This window comes from Nerophis ophidion, linkage group LG04 (assembly GCF_033978795.1).
Source record: "Nerophis ophidion isolate RoL-2023_Sa linkage group LG04, RoL_Noph_v1.0, whole genome shotgun sequence".
In the NCBI taxonomy this organism is placed as follows: Eukaryota; Metazoa; Chordata; class Actinopteri; order Syngnathiformes; family Syngnathidae; genus Nerophis; species Nerophis ophidion.
Window position 1 is genome coordinate 14,701,300 of NC_084614.1, and position 21,097 is coordinate 14,722,396.

The 21,097-nt window shown below is 36.9% G+C and overlaps 1 protein-coding gene across 3 annotated transcripts in view; it reads right to left on the bottom strand.

Moving 5' to 3' along the window:
• Positions 1-6,328: 6,328 nt before the first annotated feature.
• runx1t1 (RUNX1 partner transcriptional co-repressor 1) overlaps positions 6,329-21,097 on the bottom strand; it is a 102,139-nt gene continuing 87,370 nt past the window's right edge. For 2 of the 3 annotated variants that reach the window (XM_061897182.1, XM_061897181.1), the window contains exons 10-11: positions 17,740-17,930; positions 6,329-15,681 (exon numbers count right to left, since the gene is read on the bottom strand). In XM_061897182.1, the coding sequence (XP_061753166.1) occupies positions 15,406-15,681; positions 17,740-17,930 (467 nt within the window). In that variant the 3' untranslated portion in view covers positions 6,329-15,405. Of the gene's footprint in view, positions 17,931-21,097 lie in introns of all 3 variants that reach the window. The other variant, XM_061897183.1, reaches the window with a different exon arrangement.

Here is a 21,097-nt window from a genome sequence, read left to right on the forward strand (position 1 = left end):
CACACACACACACACACACACACACACACACACACACACACACACACACACACACACACACACACAATGTGTAGTTTCCTGTCCTACGGTGTGCTCTATAGTGTGTTGTTTTCTACGAGGGGTGTACGGGTGTCATACTGGTGGGGGGTACGCACCTGGTGCTTTTCCGAGTAGTTTGTCCATAGTGGTCCCCGCTTGGCACTCAGCATGTGGCTCCTTGGCATGCACCAGCCGCCAAACCCTGGTACCACTGGCCCAGGAAAACATGTTTGAAAACCAGGGTGAGTCAGGGTATGTCTACCTGGGTAGGCGAAGACAGGGGCAGACGAGGTCACCTCGGTCCCAACGGCGTGGAGCTGTGAGAGCCCCAAAGACTTTGTGGACGTCAACCGCAGTCGAGGAAGCCTTCGGTCCTGATGGCTTCTCTGGACCACCTGGTTTTCTCACGCGTAGGCGGCGATCTACATTTCTGGTGTGTGTGTACTAGTGTACCGGTACCGGTACAGAAAGTATTTTGGTACTTTTCTAAATAAAGGGGACCACAAAAAAATGTCATTATTGGCTTTATTTTAACAAAAATAATGTTTGAAAAACACTGCCCTAGACCAGTGTTTTTCAACCACCGTGAGATACAGACTGGTGACCCGTGGGAGATGATGTAATTTCACCTTTTTGTGGTAAAAATATTTTTTGCAGACGAGTAATTATAGTCTGCAAATGATGTGTTGTTGTTGAGTGTCGGTGCTGTCTAGAGCTCGGCAGAGTAACCGTGTAATAGTCTTCCGACAAAGTAAACAAAACCAGAATACTGGACGACAGCAAAGACCTGCAGCGTGTGGAGCAGCAGATGGCGTCCACAAAGTACATCCAAAAATGACATGCCAATCAACAAGGTCCCCACAAAGAAGGATAAAAACAACTGAAATATTCTTGATAGCTAAAACAAAGTAGATGCGGGGAATATCGCTCATAGGAAGACATGAAACTGCTACAGGAAAATAACAAAAAAAGAGAAAAAGCCACTAAAATAGGAGCGCAAGACTAGAATTAAAACACTACACACAGGAAAACAGCAAAAAACTCCAAATAAGTCAAGTGGTGACAGTACACTTACTTTGAGACAAGAGCTATAGTGAGGCATGCTTGCTTCGAGTTTAAAGTCCATCCATTTTCTACCACTTGTCCCTTTCAAAAGTCACATCTAACGATTTTTTACTGTCAATATAATTTCGTTTTTTAAAGATTTCTGCTGGTGGTGATGATTTCAACGCATAAAATGTGCCTTGACTCAAAAACGGTTGAAAAACACTGCCCTAGACCAGCGTTTTTCAACCACCGTGAGATACAGTCTGGTGACCCGTGGGAGATGATGTAATTTCACCTATTTGTGATAAAAATATTTTTTGCAAACAAGTAATTATAGTCTGCCAATGACGTGTTGTTGTTGTTGAGTTTCGGTGCTGTCTAGAGGTCGCCAGAGTAGCCGTGTAATAGTCTTCCGACAAAGTAAACAAAACCAGAATACTGGACGACAGCAAAGACTTGCAGCGTGTGAAGCAGCAGATGGCGTCCACAAATTACATCTGAAAATTACATGCCAATGTCCCTACAAGGAAGGATAAAAACAACTTAAATATTCTTGATAGCTAAAACAAAGTAGATGCGGGGAATATCGCTCATCGGGAGACATGAAACTGCTCCAGGAAAATAACAAAAAAAGAGAAAAAGCCACTAATATAGGAGCGCAAGACAAGAATTAAATCACTACACACAGGAAAACAGCAAAAAACTCCAAATAAGTCAAGTGGTGACAGTACACTTACTTTGAGACAAGAGCTATAGTGATGCATGCTTGCTTCGAGTTTAAAGTCCATCCATCCATCCATTTTCTACCACTTGTCCCTTTCAAAAGTCATATCTAACGATTTTTTACTGTCAATTGAGTTTTGTTTTTTAAAGATTTCTGCTGGTGGTGATGATTTCAACGCAAAAAATGTGCCTTGACTCAAAAACGGTTGAAAAACACTGCCCTAGACCAGCGTTTTTCAACCACCGTGAGATACAGTCTGGTGACCCGTGGGAGATGATGTAATTTCACCTATTTGTGATAAAAATATTTTTTGCAGACAAGTAATTATAGTCTGCCAATGACGTGTTGTTGTTGTTGAGTTTCGGTGCTAGCTAGAGCTTGGCAGAGTAGCCGTGTAATAGTCTTCCGATACAGTAAACAATACCAGAATGCTGGACGACAGCAAAGACTTATAGCGTGTGAAGCAGCAGATGGCGTCCACAAAGTACATCCGAAAATGACATGCCAATGTCCCCACAAAGAAGAACAAAAACAACTGAAATATTCTTGATAGCTAAAATAAAGTAGATGTGGGGAATATCGCTCATCGGAAGACATGAAACTGCTACAGGAAAATCACAAAAAAAGAGAAAAAGCCACTAAAATAGGAGCGCAAGACAAGAACTAAAACACTACACACAGTAAAACAGCAAAAAACTCCAAATAAGTCAAGTGGTGACAGTACACTTACTTTGAGACAAGAGCTATAGTGATGCATGCTTGCTTCGAGTTTAAAGTCCATCCATCCATCCATTTCCTACCACTTGTCCCTTTCAAAAGTCATATCTAACTTTTTTTTACTGTCAATTTAGTTTCGTTTTTTAAAGATTTCTGCTGGTGGTGATGATTTCAACGCAAAAAATGTGCCTTGACTAAAAAACGGTTGAAAAACACTGCCCTAGACCAGTGTTTTTCAACCACCGTGAGATACAGTCTGGTGACCCGTGGGAGATGATGTAATTTCACCTATTTGTGATAAAAATATTTTTTGCAAACAAGTAATTATAGTCTGCCAATGACGTGTTGTTGTTGTTGAGTTTCGGTGCTGTCTAGAGGTCGCCAGAGTAGCCGTGTAATAGTCTTCCGACAAAGTAAACAAAACCAGAATACTGGACGACAGCAAAGACTTGCAGCGTGTGAAGCAGCAGATGGCGTCCACAAATTACATCTGAAAATGACATGCCAATGTCCCTACAAGGAAGGATAAAAACAACTGAAATATTCTTGATAGCTAAAACAAAGTAGATGCGGGGAATATCGCTCATCGGGAGACATGAAACTGCTACAGGAAAATAACAAAAAAAGAGGAAAAAGCCACTAAAATAGGAGCGCAAGACAAGAATTAAAGCACTACACACAGGAAAACAGCAAAACACTCCAAATAAGTCAAGTGGTGACAGTACACTTACTTTGAGACAAGAGCTATAGTGATGCATGCTTGCTTCGAGTTTAAAGTCCATCCATCCATCCATTTTCTACCACTTGTCCCTTTCAAAACGACTTTTTACCGTCAATTGAGTTTCGTTTTTTAAAGATTGGCAGAGTAGCCGTGTAATAGTCTTCCGACAAAGTAAACAAAAACAGAATGCTGGACGACAGCACAGACTTGGATCGTGTGGAGTAAGCAGCAGATGGCGTCCACAAAGTACATCCGTACATGTCTAGAGCTCGGCAGAGTAACCGTGTAACACTCTTCCGACAAAGTAAACAGAATACTGGACGACAGCAAAGACTTGCAGCGTGTGGAGCAGCAGATGGCGTCCACAAAGTACATTCGAACGTGACATGACAATCAACAATGTCCCCACAAAGAAGGATAAAAACAACTGAAATATGTTTGATTGCTAAAACAAAGTAGATGTGGGAAATATCGCTCAAAGGAACACATGACAGGAAAATACCAAAAAAAAAGAGAAAAACAACACTAAAATAGGAGTGCAAGACAAGAACTAAAAGACCACACACAGGAAAACAGCCAAAAATTCCAAAAAGGCAGGAGGTGAAATTAAACCTACTTTGAGACAAGAGCTATACTGATGCATGCTTGCTTATGGTTCAAAGTCAAACCCAACAATTGCGAAAACGACTTTTTACTGTCAATATCGGCTACTGAGTTCCTTTTTTTAATGAAATCTGCAAAAAAATGTCCCTTGGCTCAGAAAAGGTTGAAAAATACTGCCCTAGACGACTGAGCGACATTTTGTTTAGGAAAATGTTGTCCTAAACAAATACGTATCCAGTCTTAACTGTGCGGTGGATGGTAGTTCTACCCTCTGAGCTGTTGAAACCATCCATCCATTTTCTACCGCTTATTCCCTTTTGGGGTCACGGGGCTGTTGAAACCAAAGACATAAAAAACTGATTATCTCTGCGTGGAACATAGACATAGTCAGGAACGGACAGACTTCCTCAAGTCCAGAGCGCGGGAACAGCTCGGGAAGTAGCTGGCTAGCGCATAAGACATTGCGACCCTCAGCGAAATCAGACTGGACGATCGCGGATTGGTCGTGGAATGGGTTTCCATGGCCGAGCAGCTGCATCTAAGCCATACAGTACAATGCAAAATGTGGAATGCAGTGGTGTAAATTACCTCATGTTCTCTGGACTGACTGACCAATCCCACTTTTCCATTCAGCAATCTGATGGACCAGCCTGGGTTTGGTTGGTTGCCAGGAGAACGCTACATTTGGGACTGCATTGTGCTGAGAGTGAAATTTGGTAGAGGAGGAATTATGGTGTGGGGTTGTGTCTCAGGAGTTGGGCTTGGCCCATTAGTTCCCGTGAAAGGAACTTTGAATGCTCCAGGATACCAAAACATTTTGGACAATTCCATGCTCCCAACCTTGTGGGAACACCCAACTGCGCCCAAGACCCAACCTCCAGGCTGATGGTTTTTGGTTGTCCTGAAGAATTTGGAGGTAATCCTCATTTTTCATTGTCCCATTTACTCTCTGTATCGCACCAGTTCCATTGGCAACAAAACAGGCCCAGAGCATAATACTACCACCACCATGCTTGACAGTAGGTATGGTGTTCCTGGGATTAAAAGCCTCACCTTTTCTCCTCCAAACCTATTGTTGGGTATTGTGGCCAAACAGCTCAATTTTTGTTGCATCTGACCACAGAACTATGGGGTTGTCCCCTTAGTTCCAGTGAAAGGAACTTTGAATGCTCCAAGATACCAAAACTTGGACAATTCCATGCTCCAAACCTTGTGGGAACACCCAACAGCGCCCAAGACCCAACCTCCAGGCTGATGGTTTTTGGTTGTCCTGAAGAATTTGGAGGTTATCCTCATTTTTCAATGTCCCATTTACTCTCTGTATCGCACCAGTTCCATTGGCAACAAAACAGGCCCAGAGCATAATACTTCCCACCACCATGCTTGACAGTAGGTATGGTGTTCCTGGGATTAAAAGCCTCACCTTTTCTCCTCCAAACATATTGTTGGGTATTGTGGCCAAACAGCTAAATTTTTGTTGCATCTGACCACAGAACTATGGGGTTGTCCCCTTAGTTCCAGTGAAAGGAACTTTGAATGCTCCAAGATACCAAAACTTGGACAATTCCATGCTCCAAACCCTGTGGGAACACCCAACTGCGCCCAAGACCCAACCTCCAGGCTGATGGTTTTAGATTGTCCTGAATAATTTGGAGGTAATCCTCATTTTTCATTGTCCCATTTACTCTCTGTATCGCACCAGTTCCATTGGCAACAAAACAGGCCCAGAGGATAATACTACCACCACCATGCTTGACAGTAGGGACGGTGTTCCTGGGATTAAAGGCGTCACTATTTCTCCATCCATACATCCATCCATTTTCTAACGCTTATTCCCTTTTGGGGTCGCGAGGGGCGCTAGTGCCTATCTCAGCTACAATCGGGCGGAAGGCGCGGTACACCCTGGACAAGTCGCCACCTCATTGCAGGGCTATTATCACTATTTCTCCTCCAAAGCATATTGCTGGGTATTGTGGCCAAACAGCTCAATTTTGGTTTCATCTGACCACAGAACTGTGTTTTTTTTCTTCAGGAGTTGGGCTTGGCCCTTTAGTTCCAGTGAAAGGAATTTTGAATGCTCCAGGATAATAAAACATTTTGGACAATTCCTCTTGGGAACAGTTTGGAGCGAGCCCCTTCCTCTTCCAACATGACCGTGCACCAGTGCACAAAGCAGGGTCCATAAAGACGTGGATGACAGAGTCTGATGTGGATGAACTTGACTGGCCTGCACAGAGTCCTGACGTCCACCGACATCAGTGCGTGACCTCCCCAATGCGCTTTTGGAAGAATGGTGGAAAGTTCCCTATAAAGACACTTCGCAACCTTGTGGACAGCCTTCCCAGAGGAGTTGAAGCTGTAATAGCTGCAAAAGGTCATATGGGATGGCACTTCAAGTTCATATGTGAGTCCAGGCAGGTGGCCAAATACTTTTGGCAATATGTGATGCATGATGTTGATCAATAAAAGTATTAATATTCAGGTATGAAGATATTTAATACGGCATAAAGAGAACATCAATAGCAGAAAATTTTCACAGACCGACAAACATTTACTGCATTACTTTATAATCAGCATGGTTACAAAAATAAAATAAAAAACAAAATCAAAAATTACATTTTCCAACAAACTTGACTTCAAAGTATTGCACAACAACCAAACGTCTTTTTCTTTCAACTTGTCAACAAAAGCATGAGAAAAAAAAACGTATCGGGATGTATAAAATAAAATTATAAAGTCGTATTTCAGTCAACTTTTAATGTGCGACGTTCACAGCTTTTTTTAAATTCATTTATTTGAGTTTTACTGAAAGAAAATTAGTTTGTTGAATGACAGAATCACTAAAAACACAAAGTTGCTTTGTGTTAGAGATGACAAAGCCCATCAACGTTTGATGTCATTTTCCTTAAAGTGACAGCGCGCAGGCGGCCAATCAAAAAAAAAAAAAAGGCCGCGCAGGCGCACTTTGATGATATGGTTTATTTAGACAAGCTGTATGAAATTTCCACTTTGGGTTTCACTTCCAGTTTTTTTTTCTAAAAGATCCTGTTCTCTTGTTTGGCTTCTTTTATTCGTCCACGAGATCAGAACCAGAAGAGGTAGAACGAAGAACACTGGCAGCGAAAATAATAATAAAAGTTTCTATTTTCAACCTACTACAAACCCCGTTTCCATATGAGTTGGGAAATTGTGTTAGATGTAAATATAAACGGAATACAATGATGTGCAAATTATTTTCAACCCATATTCAGTTGAATATGCTACAAAAACAACATATTTAAAGTTCAAACTGCTAAAAAAAATGTTTGGGCAAATAATCACGTGACAAAGAAGTTGGGAAAGGTGGCAAAAAAAACTGATAAAGTTGAGGAATGCTCATCAAACACTTATTTGGAACATCCCACAGGTGTGCAGGCTAATTGGGAACAGGTGGGTGCCATGATTGGGTATAAAAATTGCTTCCCAAAAAATGCTCAGTTTTTCACAAGAAAGGATGGGGCGAGGGTCACCAATTTGTGAGCAAATTGTCTAACAGTTTTAGAACAACATTTCTCAACGAGCTATTGCAAGGAATTTAGGGATTTTACCATCTACGGTCCGTAAAGTCATCAAAAGGTTCAGAGAATCTGGAGAAATCACTACACGTAAGCGATGATATTACGGACTTTTGATCCCTCAGGCGGAACTGCATCAAAAACTGACATCAGTGTGTAAAGGATATCACCACATGGGCTCAGCAACACTTCATAAAACCACTGTCAGTAACTCCAGTTGGTCGCTACATGTGTAAGTACAAATTAAAACTCTACTATGCAAAGCCAAACCCATTTATCAACAACATCCAGAAACGCCGCCGGCTTCTCTGGGCCCGAGCTCATCTAAGATGGACTGATGCAAAGTGGAAAAGTGTTCTGCGGTCTGACGAGTCCACATTTCAAATTATATTTGGAAACTGTGGACATTTGTGTCCTCGGGAACAAAGAGGATTGTTATCGACGCAAAGTTGAAAAGCCAGCATCTGTGATGGTATAGGGGTGTATTAGTGCCCAAGGCATGGGTAACTTACACATCTGTGAAGGCACCATTAATGCTGAAAGGTCCATACAGGTTTTGGAACAACATATACTGCCATTCAAGCAACGTTATCATGGACGCCCCTGCTTATTTCAGCAAGACAATGCCACACCACGTGTTACAAGAGCGTGGCTTCATAGTTAAAGAGTGCGGGTACTAGACTGGCCTGCCTGTAGTCCAGACCTGTCTCCCATTGAACATTTTGAAGCCTAAAATACGACAACAGAGACTATAGACTGTTGAACAACTTAAGGTGTACATCAAGCAAGAATGGGAAAGTATTCCTCCTGAAAAGTTTCAAAAATTAGTTTCCTCAGTTCCCAAACGTTTATTGAGTGTTGTTAAAAGAAAAGGTGATGTAACACAGTGGTGAACATGCCCTTTCCCAACTACTTTGGCACGTGTCGCAGCCATGAAATTCTAAGTTAATTATTATTTGCAAAAAAAAAATAAAGTTTGTGAGTTTGAACATCAAATATCTTGTCTTTGTAGTGCATTCAACTGAATATGGGTTGAATATTATTTGCAAATCATTGTATTCCGTTTACATTTACATCTAACACAATTTCCCAACTCATGGAAACGGGGTTTGTACATCAGGAGGTTGCCTACAGCCACAGCCGTCCATGCTAACCCGAAGAAAGGAAAAAGTTTTAAAAATGACGACAAACAGCTCGGCTGTTCACTCTTTCACAGCTTATGAGAAGTCGCACAACTCTTTTTGGACGCATTCACTTGGTTTTTTGTCACACTTCTTCATTGAGGTCATCGTTTTATGTTTTTTTAATACACAACACGCATGCATTCCGTGTGTGTGTGTGTGTGTGTGTGTGTGTGTGTGTGTATAGCACCAAAATGTGTGTGTGTTGCTGCAACACAAATCTTAGCTAAGTAATAACAACCAGTTGTTGTGTCATCAAGATCAAAAAGTGGCTAAAATATGCCCAAAAATGTGCCATTTTTCTAAATGGGGTGAAAAGTGGAATATGACAGAAACAAGTCACATTTTGAATTTATTAAAACCTTTTTGTATCATACTAGAAAAAAGGGGTGACTTATAATTTGACAAGAAAAATGCAAAATGTTACAATAATATTTTGTATTTTTTTTAAATTTAAGTAACAGAATGTGACATTGTTGATAATATTGTCAACAATAATTGTCTGTCATTTTCGTTAAAATCATTGTTAGTTACTGTTGTCGGAAATTACTGTTGGTAATTATTGTAAATGATTATTTTTGGTACTCATTGTTAATAATTATTGTCAGTAGTTATTGTTAGCATATATTCTTGGTAACCGTTTTCAAAGATTTTTGCTGGTAATTAATAATTATTATCGGAAGTTATCGTTAATTATTGTTGGTAATTAATTTTGATAATTATTAGAAAATATTGTCAGTTATTATTGTTAATAATTAATTTAAATAAATATTAAAAATTGTCTGTACTTATTTATGTAGTTATGGTTGGTAATGATCGTTAATAATTATTGTTGGTAATACACATTGGTAGTTATTGTAAATAATTGTTATTAATTATTTTTAATAACTATTATTGGTAATTCTTCTGTGAATTGTGTCCATAATTAATGTTGGTAATTATTGTCAATAATTATTGTTGCTTATTGTCAAGAGTTTTTGCTAAAAATAAATGTTTCTGTAAATTTTTGTCCTTAATGTTGGTACTTATTGTTAATAATTAAAGTCGAAAATTATTGTCTGTTATTTTTTTATCATTTATTGTTGCCAATGATTGTTGTTAAATATTGTTGAAAAAATTATCATAAATGTAATAAACAATTATTGATGAAAATTATTGTTAATTACTACTGTTGGTAATTATTGTCAATAAATATTTTGGTTAAATATTGTTGATAATTACTGTCAATAATTGCATAAAATCATTGGTCGTTTTTGTCGGTATTTATTGTTGGTAATTATTGTTAAGAATTAGTTAAAGGCAATAATAATTGTTATTAATTATTGTTTATGATCATTGTCAAAAACAATTGTTAAATTATTGTTGGTATTTTTTTCTGTAGTTTCTGTCTATAATTGGTTCAAATCCCACCTAGAACCAACCTCGTCACGTCCGTTGTGTCCTGAGCAAGACACTTCACCCTTGCTCCTGATGGTTGCTGGTTGGCGCCTTGCATGGCAGCTCCCTCCATCAGTGTGTGAATGTGTGTGTGAATGGGTAAATGTGGAAGTAGTGTCAAAGCGCTTTGAGTACCTTGAAGGTAGAAAAGCGCTATACAAGTACAACCCATTTATCATTTATTTATTTAATTATTGCTAGTAACTAATGTTGAAAATTCCATTCATCCCTCCATTTTATACCGCTTGTCCATTTCTCAAATTATTGTCTTTAATTATTTTTTAACAATTTTTGTTACTAATTATCGCTGTTAATTTTAGCCTTCTATCGTAATAGTTAAAAACAATTATTTGTATTAATTTTTGTTGGGACTGTAGCTACTGTGAATAATTATGTGATTATTCATTATTATTTTTGGTAATTAATGCTACTATTTGTGTTAGTAATTATTGTTCACTATTGTTGGTAATATTTTTTTATATTTTTTCATTTTTTGTCATTATTGTTAATGATTTTTGTTGCTTGCTATCAATAACTATTGTTAAAAATTATTGTTGGTAATTCCTTCTATAGTTTCTGTCTGTAATTATTGGTAATAACTAATGTTAAAAAATATTGTTTTTATTTATTTTTAAACAATTGTTGTTACTAATTATTGTTGTTAATTTTAGCCTTCTATCGTAATAATTAAAAACAATTATTCTTAATAATTTTTGTTGGGACTATAATTACTGTGAATAATTATGTGATTATTCATGATTATTTTTGGTAATTAATGCTACTATTTGTGTTGCTAATTATTGTTATCACTATCGTTGGTAATATTTTTTTATATTTTTTCATTTTTTGTCATTATTGGTAATGATTTTTGTTGCTTGCTATCAATAACTATTGTTAAAAATTATTGTTGGTAATTTTTTCTATAGTTTCTGTCTGTAATTATTGGTAATAACTAATGTTAAAAAAATATTGTCTTTATTAATTTTTAAACAATTGTTATTACTAATTATTGCTGTTAATTTTAGCCTTTTATCTTAATAATTAAAAACATTTATTGTTAATTATTGTTGGTACCGTAATTACTGTCAATAATTATGTGATTATTCATAATTATTTTTGGGTAATTTTTTGCTAACATTTTTGCTGGCAATTATTTTTTTCAATTATTGTTGAAAATAATTGCCAGTAATTATTTTTGCAATAATTATTGTCAATATTTATAGCTGGTATTTATTGTAAATATAATTTTTTTGGGTAATTATCGTCCACATTTTTTTGTTGGTTATTATTGTTGGTAACATTATTATGACATATTTTTTGTAAAAATCGCTGGTAATTATGATTAATAATTACAGTTACATTTTTTGTCTGTAATGATTGTTATAGATTATTGTTAGCAATGTTTGTAGTTAATTATCAATAATTAGTGTGATTGTTACAATTTATTGTTGGCAATTTTCTCAGTGAATATTGCTGACATTTTTTGTTAATGATTATTGTTGGCAATTATTGTTAACAAACATTGTTAATTGTTGTTGGTAACAATCATGGTTGGCGTTGTAAATATGAATAATTATTGTTGATGAGTGTTATTAAATATTGTTGGTAATTATTGCTGCAAATGTTGAGCTAACAGCTTCCACTTTTCATAGACAAATGGCACTTTTAGTCAATTATTATTAGAAATGAGGATTTGGTGATAAACGTCTTTGGCTGTTTTTGAACGTGTGTGTGTGTGTGTGTGTGTGTTAAGTGGTGCTTAAAGCTGTCAATGGGAGTATTCACTTCTACATTTGGAAACCTTGTCCCAATATTTTTTTTTGTCTTTTTTCTTGTCATTTCGTATAAAAGAATTACTTTGCAAAGTGTTGTTCATGCATTGAGCTAACGTTTTAGCTTAGGTAAAGCTAAATGTTTAGCTATCATTTAGCTAACGATTAGCTAAATGTTTAGCAAACGTTTAACTAACGTTTAACAGATGTTAAGCTAAATGTTTAGCTATCATTTAGCTAAATGTTTAGCTAACATTTAGCTAACGTTTAACAAATGATAACCTAAATGTTTAGCTAACGTTTAACAAATGTTAAGCTAAATGTTTTGCTAACATTGAATAAATGTTAGGCTAAATGTTTAGCTAACGTTGAACAGATGTTAAGCTAAATGTTTAGCTAATGTTTGACAAATGTTAAGCTAAATGTTTAGATAACGTTGAACAAATGTTAAGCTAAATGTTTAGCTAACGTTTAACAGATGTTAAGTTAAATGTTTACCTAAAGTTTAGCTAAATGTTTAGCCTTTGTTTAACAGATGTTAAGCTAACGTTTAACAGATGTTAAGCTAAATGTTTAGCTAATGTTTAACAAATGATAAGCTAAATGTTTAGCTATCATTTAGCCAACGTTTAGCTAAATGTTTTGCTAACGTTGAATAAATGTTAAGCTAAATGCTTAGCTAACGTTGAACAAATGTTAAGCTAAATGTTTAGCTAACATTTGACAAATGTTGAGCTAAATGTTCAGCCTATGAACAGATGTTAAGCCAAATGTGTAGCTAATGTTTGACAAATGTTAAACTAAATGTTTAACAAATGTTTAGCTAATGTTTGACAAATGTTAAGCTAAATGTTTAGATAACGTTGAACAAATGTTAAGCTCAATGTTTAGCTAACGTTTAACAAATGTTAGGCTAAATGTTTACCTAAAGTTTAGCTAAATGTTTAGCCTTTGTTTAACAGATGTTAAGCTAAATATTTAGCTAATGTTTAACAAATGTTAAACTAAATGTTTAGCTAACGTTTAACAGATGTTAAGCTAATGTTTAGCTAACGTTTAACAGATGTTAAGCTAAATGTTTACCTAAAGTTTAGCTAAATGTTTAGCCTTTGTTTAACAGATGTTAAACTAAATATTCAGCTAATGTTTAACAAATGTTAAGCTAAATGTTTAGCTAACGTTTAACAGATGTTAAGCTAAATGTTTAGCTAACGTTTGACAAATATTAAGCTAAATGTTTAGCTAACGTTTAACAAATGTTAAGCTAAATGTTTGGCAATTGTTGAACAAATGTTAAGCTAAATGTTTGGCTATCATTTAGCTAAATGTTTAGCTAACGTTTGACAAATTCAAGCTAAATGTTTAGCTAACATTGAACAAATGTTAAGCTAACGTTTAACAGATGTTCAGCTAATGTTTGACAAACGTTTAGCTAATGTTTAACAAATGTTAAGCCAAATGTTTAGCTAATGTTTGACAAACGTTAAGCTAAATGTTCAGCTAATGTTTAACAAATGTTAAGCTAAATGTTTAGCTAATGTTTAACAGATGTTAGGGTAAAGGTTTAGCTAAACAAGGGTAAGGAAAAGAAAAACAATTTCAGACACAATGTTTAAATTGGCCCCGCCCCCTTTGCCACGTGAACCACTATCACTATAAAAGAAGTCAAACGTGTGGCATGCCGAGATAGTGTGTGACAGTCAGTGCAAATACATTTTGGATTTAGAAAAGAAAAAGGTTGATCCCAGTCGTAGCAGCTCCGAGACCAGGGTGTGTCCATGACAGGTTCAACAAGGACACCAGGTAGAAAAGCAGCGCGGTGTCATTGTTCAACACCTTTATCAAACAATAAATAAACATTGTCCTTTGCTGGGTCATGTGACCATGATGTCACTTCCTGCTCCGGGAGACATTTTGTCCAAGCTCACCTTCCAGGAGCTTCTGCTCGATGCTTTGTTCGTTCCTCGCTAACTTCACGTCCCCAACGTCCATGTTCCACAATCACTTTGTTATGTCCACTCCCAGTTTGTCCACTCCCAAAGTGTCCAATTATGCCCCAATATGTCCAGATATGTCCACTCCAAATGTGTCCAATTATGTCCAGATATGCCCAAAAATGTCCAGATGTGCCCAAATATATTCAGATATGTCCAGAAACGGCCAGATATCTCCACTCCAAAAATGTCCAGATATGTCCAAAATTGTCCTGGTATGTCCAAAAATATTCTGATAATGCAAAATATGGCAAAAAAAAATCCAAATATGACCACTTATGTTCAAAAATGTCTATAGTTGTCAAGAAATGTCCAAACATGTCAAAATATTTTGATATGTCAAAATATGTCTAAAAATGTCTAAATATGTCTTTTTTATGTCCAAAAACATATGTCTAAATATGTCCGGATGTGTCCTAAAATGTCTAAATATGTCCAAACATGTCAAAAAAAAAAAAGCCAAATATGTCTAAAAATCTCCAAAAATGTCTAAATATGTCTATGTATGTCCAAAAACGTATGTCTAAATATGTCCAAATATGTGTACATATGTCCAAACATGTCCAGATATGTCCAAACATGTGTAAGTATGTCTAAATATGTCCAAATATGTGTAAATATGTCCAAACATGTGTAAATATGTCCAAACATGTGTAAATATGTCCAAACATGTCTAAATATGTCCAATTATGTGTAAATGTCCCAAAATGTCTAGATATGTCCAAATATGTGTAGATATGTCAAAAAATGTCAAAATATGTGTAAATATCCAAAAATGTCTAAATATGTCAAAATATGTGCAAATATGTTTAAATATGTCCAGATATGCCTTAATATGTCCTGATGTGTCTTAACATATCCCAAAATATCTAAATATATGTCCAAATATGTGTAAATATGTCCAAAAATGTCTAAATATATCCAAATGTGTACATGTCCATAAATGTCTAAATATGTGTAATTATGTCCAATATGTCCAGATATGTACTGATGTGTCCTAACATGTCCAAAATATCTAAATATGTCCAAATAAGTGTAAATATTTCAAAAAATGTCCAAACATATCTAAATATGTCCAAAAATGTCCAGATATGTCTAAATGTGCCCTGATGTGTCCTACCATGTCCAAAAATATCTGAATATATCCAAACATGTCTCAATATGTCTAAAAATGTCCATACATACATCAAAATGTCCAGATATGTGTCAATATGTCCAGATGTGTCCTAACATTTATATGTGTGTCCTAACATGTCCAAAAATGTCCATGTGTGTCCTAACATGTCCAAAAATGTCCAGATATGTGTCAATATGTCCAGATGTGTCCTAACATGTCCGGATATGTGTCAATGAGTGTAGATGTGTCCTAACATGTCCAGATGTGTGTCAATATGTCCAGATGTGTCCTAACATGTCCAGATGTGTGTCAATATGTCCAGATGTGTCCAGGGTTGCAACAAGAGGACATGTGGTAGCGAGAGTCATCAGGGACATCAAGTGTGTGAGCAAGGATGGATGGAAGAGGCAGAGATGAGTGGGAGTGGGGACATCATGTACAAGAAAGAATGTCTTCACAGTCAATATGACTTGCATCATCATCATCCTCATCATCCTCACTAGTGCGGCGGCCCGTCCGGCGCCGAGGACGACGTGGGGGTGGCGGGGGTGGAGGAGCGCGGGGTGGTGGCGGGCGGCGTCGCTGCGGGACTCCCCGTGCAGCTGCTGGGGGCGGGTGCAGGGGGTGCGGGGGGTGCAGGGGGAGCGGGGGGTGCGAGGCCGCAGACGTGGTGGTGCTTCTCCCAGTCCTTGTGCTGGCAAAAAGAGCCGCAGTAGCGCGCCGTGTTGCAGCCGCTGCACGTCTCGCTGGCTTTGCGGCCGCAGTTCCAGCAGCTCTGATGGACACACAAACACACCTGGCTTGACCCGTCCTCCGAGAGCCACGCCGGCTGCTCCGAATGTTCCGGACTCTCCCGTTTCCATGCCAACGGAGCTCAACTTTCCCAGGACGGTAAACTACTCCACAGCACCCCTGCTGGCTGTATCCAAGTAGTGGCAAATGAAAGCATCCGCCTTGGAGGTACACGATATCCATATATGGTCGTCCTTTCCTGCAGGCGGCACTATTTGTTTTCTTTTTGGACTAAATCTGCACTCCTACAGCAGCTTTTTGCGGCAAAAGTTGTTTGTTTTTTTGTCAATAATATTGAAAAAAATTGTAATTTTACGAAAAAAATGTTTCAATGTTTGAAGAAATACTGTATTGATGTTTTACTTGTTTGAAAGCACACAGACTAGATGGCAGTAAAAGTGCATTCTCATTGTCAAATTACTTTTAATTCATTAATAATTAATTTGGCAATAATTATTAGTCATTTTTGTCACTAAATATTGTTAAAAATTACTGCCATTTCTTATTTAGCACAGTAATTTTTAAAAATTACTGTTGGTCATTTTTGTTGGTAATTATTGTTCATACTTACTGTTAGTAAATGTTATTAATAATAATTGTTGATCATTATGGTAGACAAAGTTTACTTATTGTTGGTTATTATTGTTAAATCCACACAGTAGTTTTTTATGTTTAAGTGTTAAGTGTCATTATACAGTTAGTTAATGCCTCAAAGTTGATATTTTTGTGGACAAATCAAGGAAAAGACTCAACTTTTCTGTCAGGGTGCAGGTGATACATTTGTCCTTGTTCATGCTAATGTTGCAGCTGACGTGCTGGCGGAACGCTTGGAGGAAAGCTAACAACAAAGCTAATAACAAAGCTAACACAAAGCTATCGAAAGAGCTAACAAAAAAGCTAATCACAAAGATAACACACAGCTAATAACAAAGCTAACAAATAAGCTAACAACAAACCTAACAAAAAGCTCATAACAAAGCTAACAACAAAGCTAAAAACAAAGCTATTGACAGAGATAACACAAAGCTAACAACAAAGCTAATCACAAAGCTAACAAAAACGCTAACAACAAAGCTAACAATAAAGATAACAAAAAGCTAACAACAAATCTAACACAAAGCAAACAACAAAGTTAACACAAAGCTATCGACAAACCTAACACAAAGATAACAAAAAAGCTAATGACACAGCCAATAACAAAGCTAAAAACAGAGCTAATAACAAAGCTAACAACAAAGCTAAAACAAAGCTAATACAAAGCTAACAACAAAGCTAACAAAAAAGCTAACAACAAAGCTCTCGACAAAGCTAACAAAAAAGCTATAACAAAGCTAACAACAAAGCTAACAGAGCTGATACAGAGCTAATAAAACTAAATCAAAGCTAACACAGATCTAATACAAAGCTAACAACAAAGTTAACAAAAAAGCTAACAAAAGAGCTAAAACAAAGCTAATGACAAAGCTAATAACTAAGCTAATAACAGAGCTAACAACAAAGCTAACACATAGCTAATACAAAGCTAGTAAAGCTAACACAAACCTAACAACAAAGTTAACAACAAAGCTAACAAAAAAGCTAACACCAAGATAACAAAAAAAGCCAAAACAAAGCTAATGACAAAGCTAATAACAGAGCTAAAAACAAAGCTAAAACAAAGCTAATAACAAAGCTAACAACAAAGCTAACTCAAAGCTAACACAGAGCTAACACAAGTCTAACACAAAGCTAATGACAAAACCAATAACAAAGCTAGCAAAAAAGCTAACACAAAGCTAACAAAAAAGATAAAACAAAGCTAACGACAAAGCTAACAAAAAAGCAAAAACAAAGCTAATAAAAAAGCTAACAACAAAGCTAACTCAAGGCTAACACAAAGCTAATAAAGCTAACAACAAAGCTAACACAAAGCTCATAACAAAGCTAACACAGAGCTAACACAAAGTTAATAATAAAGCTAACAACAAAGCTAATAACAAAGCTGACAATTCCAGAGTGGAAAAGTACATTTAAGGCGATTTCCCGCCGCCGGTGCTCTCACCTCGCTGGAGTCCTCCTGCTGGTTGATGACCGACATGGCGTCATCGGCCGCCTGCCGCTTGGCCTCGGCGACGGCGCGCTCCATCTTGGCGCGCTCGCTGCTAATCATGTCGTGGGCTTTACGCTCCGCCTCCGACACCGCCTTCTGCAGCTCCGACACCGCTTGCCGCTTCACCTCGTTCACCGCCTCCTCTGGAAAGACACAGGAAGTCAGTCCAGTGGCAGGACTGTGATGTCATCGCTGTCCACGTCTCAATGACATCATCCAATCATTGCAACTTGTGGGAAAAGAAGCGGGAAGAACTTCCTGGGGTTATCAAGGAAGAATCTTTTTAGGAATAGAAGAAATACATTTTTGTACAAATTGAAACAGTTGAACAGGAAGTCCGCGATTTAGCATGTAGCTCACATAGCTATGCTAGTATTGCTAACATAGCTTGATGTTGAAACGTAATGTTAGCATGTAGCTCACGTAGCTATGTAATAGCTATGTAATGTTAGGAGGTAGCTCAAGTAGCTGTGTTAGTGTTGTTAACCTATCATTATGTAAAAATGTAATGTTAGCATGTAGCTCATATAGCTATGCTAGTGTTGCTATCCTAGCATGATGTAAAAATGTGATGTGTGCATGTAGCTCAAAGCTAGTATTGCTATCATAACATGATGAAAAGATATAATTTTAGTATGTAACTCAAAGATAGTATTGCTAACATAGCATTATGCTTAAGTATAATTTTAGCATGTAGCTCAAAGCAAGTATTGCTAACATGGCATGATGTGAAGATATACTTTTAGCATGTAGCTCAAAGCTAGTATTGCTAACATAGCATGATGTAAAAATGTTATGTCAGCGTATACCTCACGTAGCTATGCTAATGTTGCTAACCTATCACGATGTGAAGATATAATTTTAGCATGTAGCTCAAAACTAGTATTGCTAAAATAACATGATGTTAAGATATAATTTTAGCATGTAGCTCAAAGCTAGTATTGCTAACAGCATGATGTGAAGATATAATTTTAGCATGTAGCTTAAAGCTAGTTTTGCTAACATAACATGATGTTAAGATATAATTCTAGTATGTAACTCAAAGCTAGTATTGCTAACATAGCATTACGCTAAAGTATAATTTTAGCATGTAGCTCAAAGTTAGTATTGCTAACATAACATGATGTTAAGGTATAATTTTAGTATGTAACTCAGTGCCAGTATTGCTAACATAACATGATGTTAAGATATAATTTTAGCATGTAGCTCAAAGCAAGTATTGCTAACATAGCATGATGTCAAAATATAATTTGAGCATGTGGCTCAAAGCTAGTATTGCTAACATGCATGATGTGAAGATATACTTTTAGTATGTAACTCAATGCCAGTATTGCTAACGAAACATGATGTTAAGATATAATTTTAGTATGTAGTTCACAGCTAGTATTGCTAACATAGCATGATGTCAAAATATAATTTTAGCATGCAGCTCAAAGCTAGTATTGCTAACATGGCATGATGTGAAAATATACTTTTAGGATGTAGCTCAATGCCATTATTGCTAACATAACATGATGTTAAGATATAACTTTAGCATGTAGCTCAAAGCTAGTATTGCTAACATAGCATGATGTCAAAATATAATTTGAACATGTAGCTCAAAGCTAGTATTGCTAACATAGCATGATGTCAAAATATCATTTTAACATGTAGCTCAAAGCTAGTATTGCTAACATGGCATGATGTGAAGATATACTTTTAGCATGTAGCTCAAAGCTAGTATTGCTAACCTAGGATGATGTTAAAATGTAATGTCCGCATGTAGCTCACAGAGCTATGCTAGTGTTGCTAACCTAGCATGATGTAAAAATGTAATGTTAACATGTAGCTCACATAGCTATGCTAGTTTTGCAAACTTAGCATGATGTAAAAATGTAATGATAGCATGTAGCTCACATAGCTATGCTAGTGTTGCTAACCTAGCATGATGTAAAAATGTAATGATAGCATGTAGCTTACATAGCTATGCTAGTGTTGCTAACATAGCATAATGTAAAAATGTAATGTTAACATGTAGCTCACATAGCTATGCTAATGTTGCTAACCTAGCATGAGGCTAAAATGTAATGTCAGCATGTAGCTCACATAGCTATGCTAATGTTGCTAACCTAGCATGAGGCTAAAATGTAATGTCAGCATGTAGCTCACATCGCTACGCTTGTGTTGCTAACCTGTATTCTACAAAATGTGTTTCTGACTGGAAACAATGAATTCGACTTGCACTATTTCACTCTGGTGGAAAAAAGCTTCAGTTTTCACACAATTGGGTTTGTTGTCTGACCTTTTGGAACACATCCCTAGCAAAAAGTGTATTTCTAATAAATAACCTTTCTGCTCCCGCCGCCCGTCAAGCCTGTGACCTGCCTAACTGCCTATGCAAATGAGCCCATTTCCATTTAAATGATGCATATTTCCATTGTGTCGTCCCACAGGCCCGCTCACACACACACACACACACACACACACACACACACACACACGCACACGCACACGCACACGCACACGCACACGCACACGCACACGCACACGCACACGCACACGCACACACACACACACTGCTTATCATTGGGAATAGGGACCAAGTTTTTGATCAGGACTTGTGGGGACCACCCTTTCTACGGGTTGTGAAGGCATACTTTTTTTTTTTTTTTTAAAGTTAGTTCATACACATTTTCAGATCTCTGGATTGACGAAGTAATGTGCTCATTCTTACTGGGACCCTGGGGAAAAATAGTTAATATGCTTCATGGGGACCAAATTTAAATAATTTTGCATAATTCACACAAACTTGTACGTGACTACTGAGGACCATTTTTAAAAAAAAGTTTAAAAGTCTCACACTCAAACTAACCAGCTAACATGATTTATAGTCAAAGCTTAAAAATCACTTAAGCATCTTCAGAATGGATCGATCATTTAAAAAAGTTTCCCTTTAGGAGACCTGTTTGTTGGTCCCCATATCTTCAGAAGTCCCCTAAAGGTGACTGTGTAAACAGAGCGATGTCCCCATTAAGTCGGAATTGCCTGAACACACACACACACACCAGGACTTGTGGGGACCACCCTTTCTACAGGTTGTGGAGGCATAATTTTTATTTATTTTTTTAAGTTAGCTCATACACGTCTTTAAATCTCTGGATTGATGAAGTAATGTGCTGATCATTCTTACTGGGGACCCTGGGGAAAAAGATTTAATATGCTTCATGGGGACCAAATTTAAATAATTTAGCATAATTCACACAAATTTGTACGTGACTAGTGAGGACCATTAAAAAAAAACAACTAAAAGTCTCACACTCAAACTAACCAG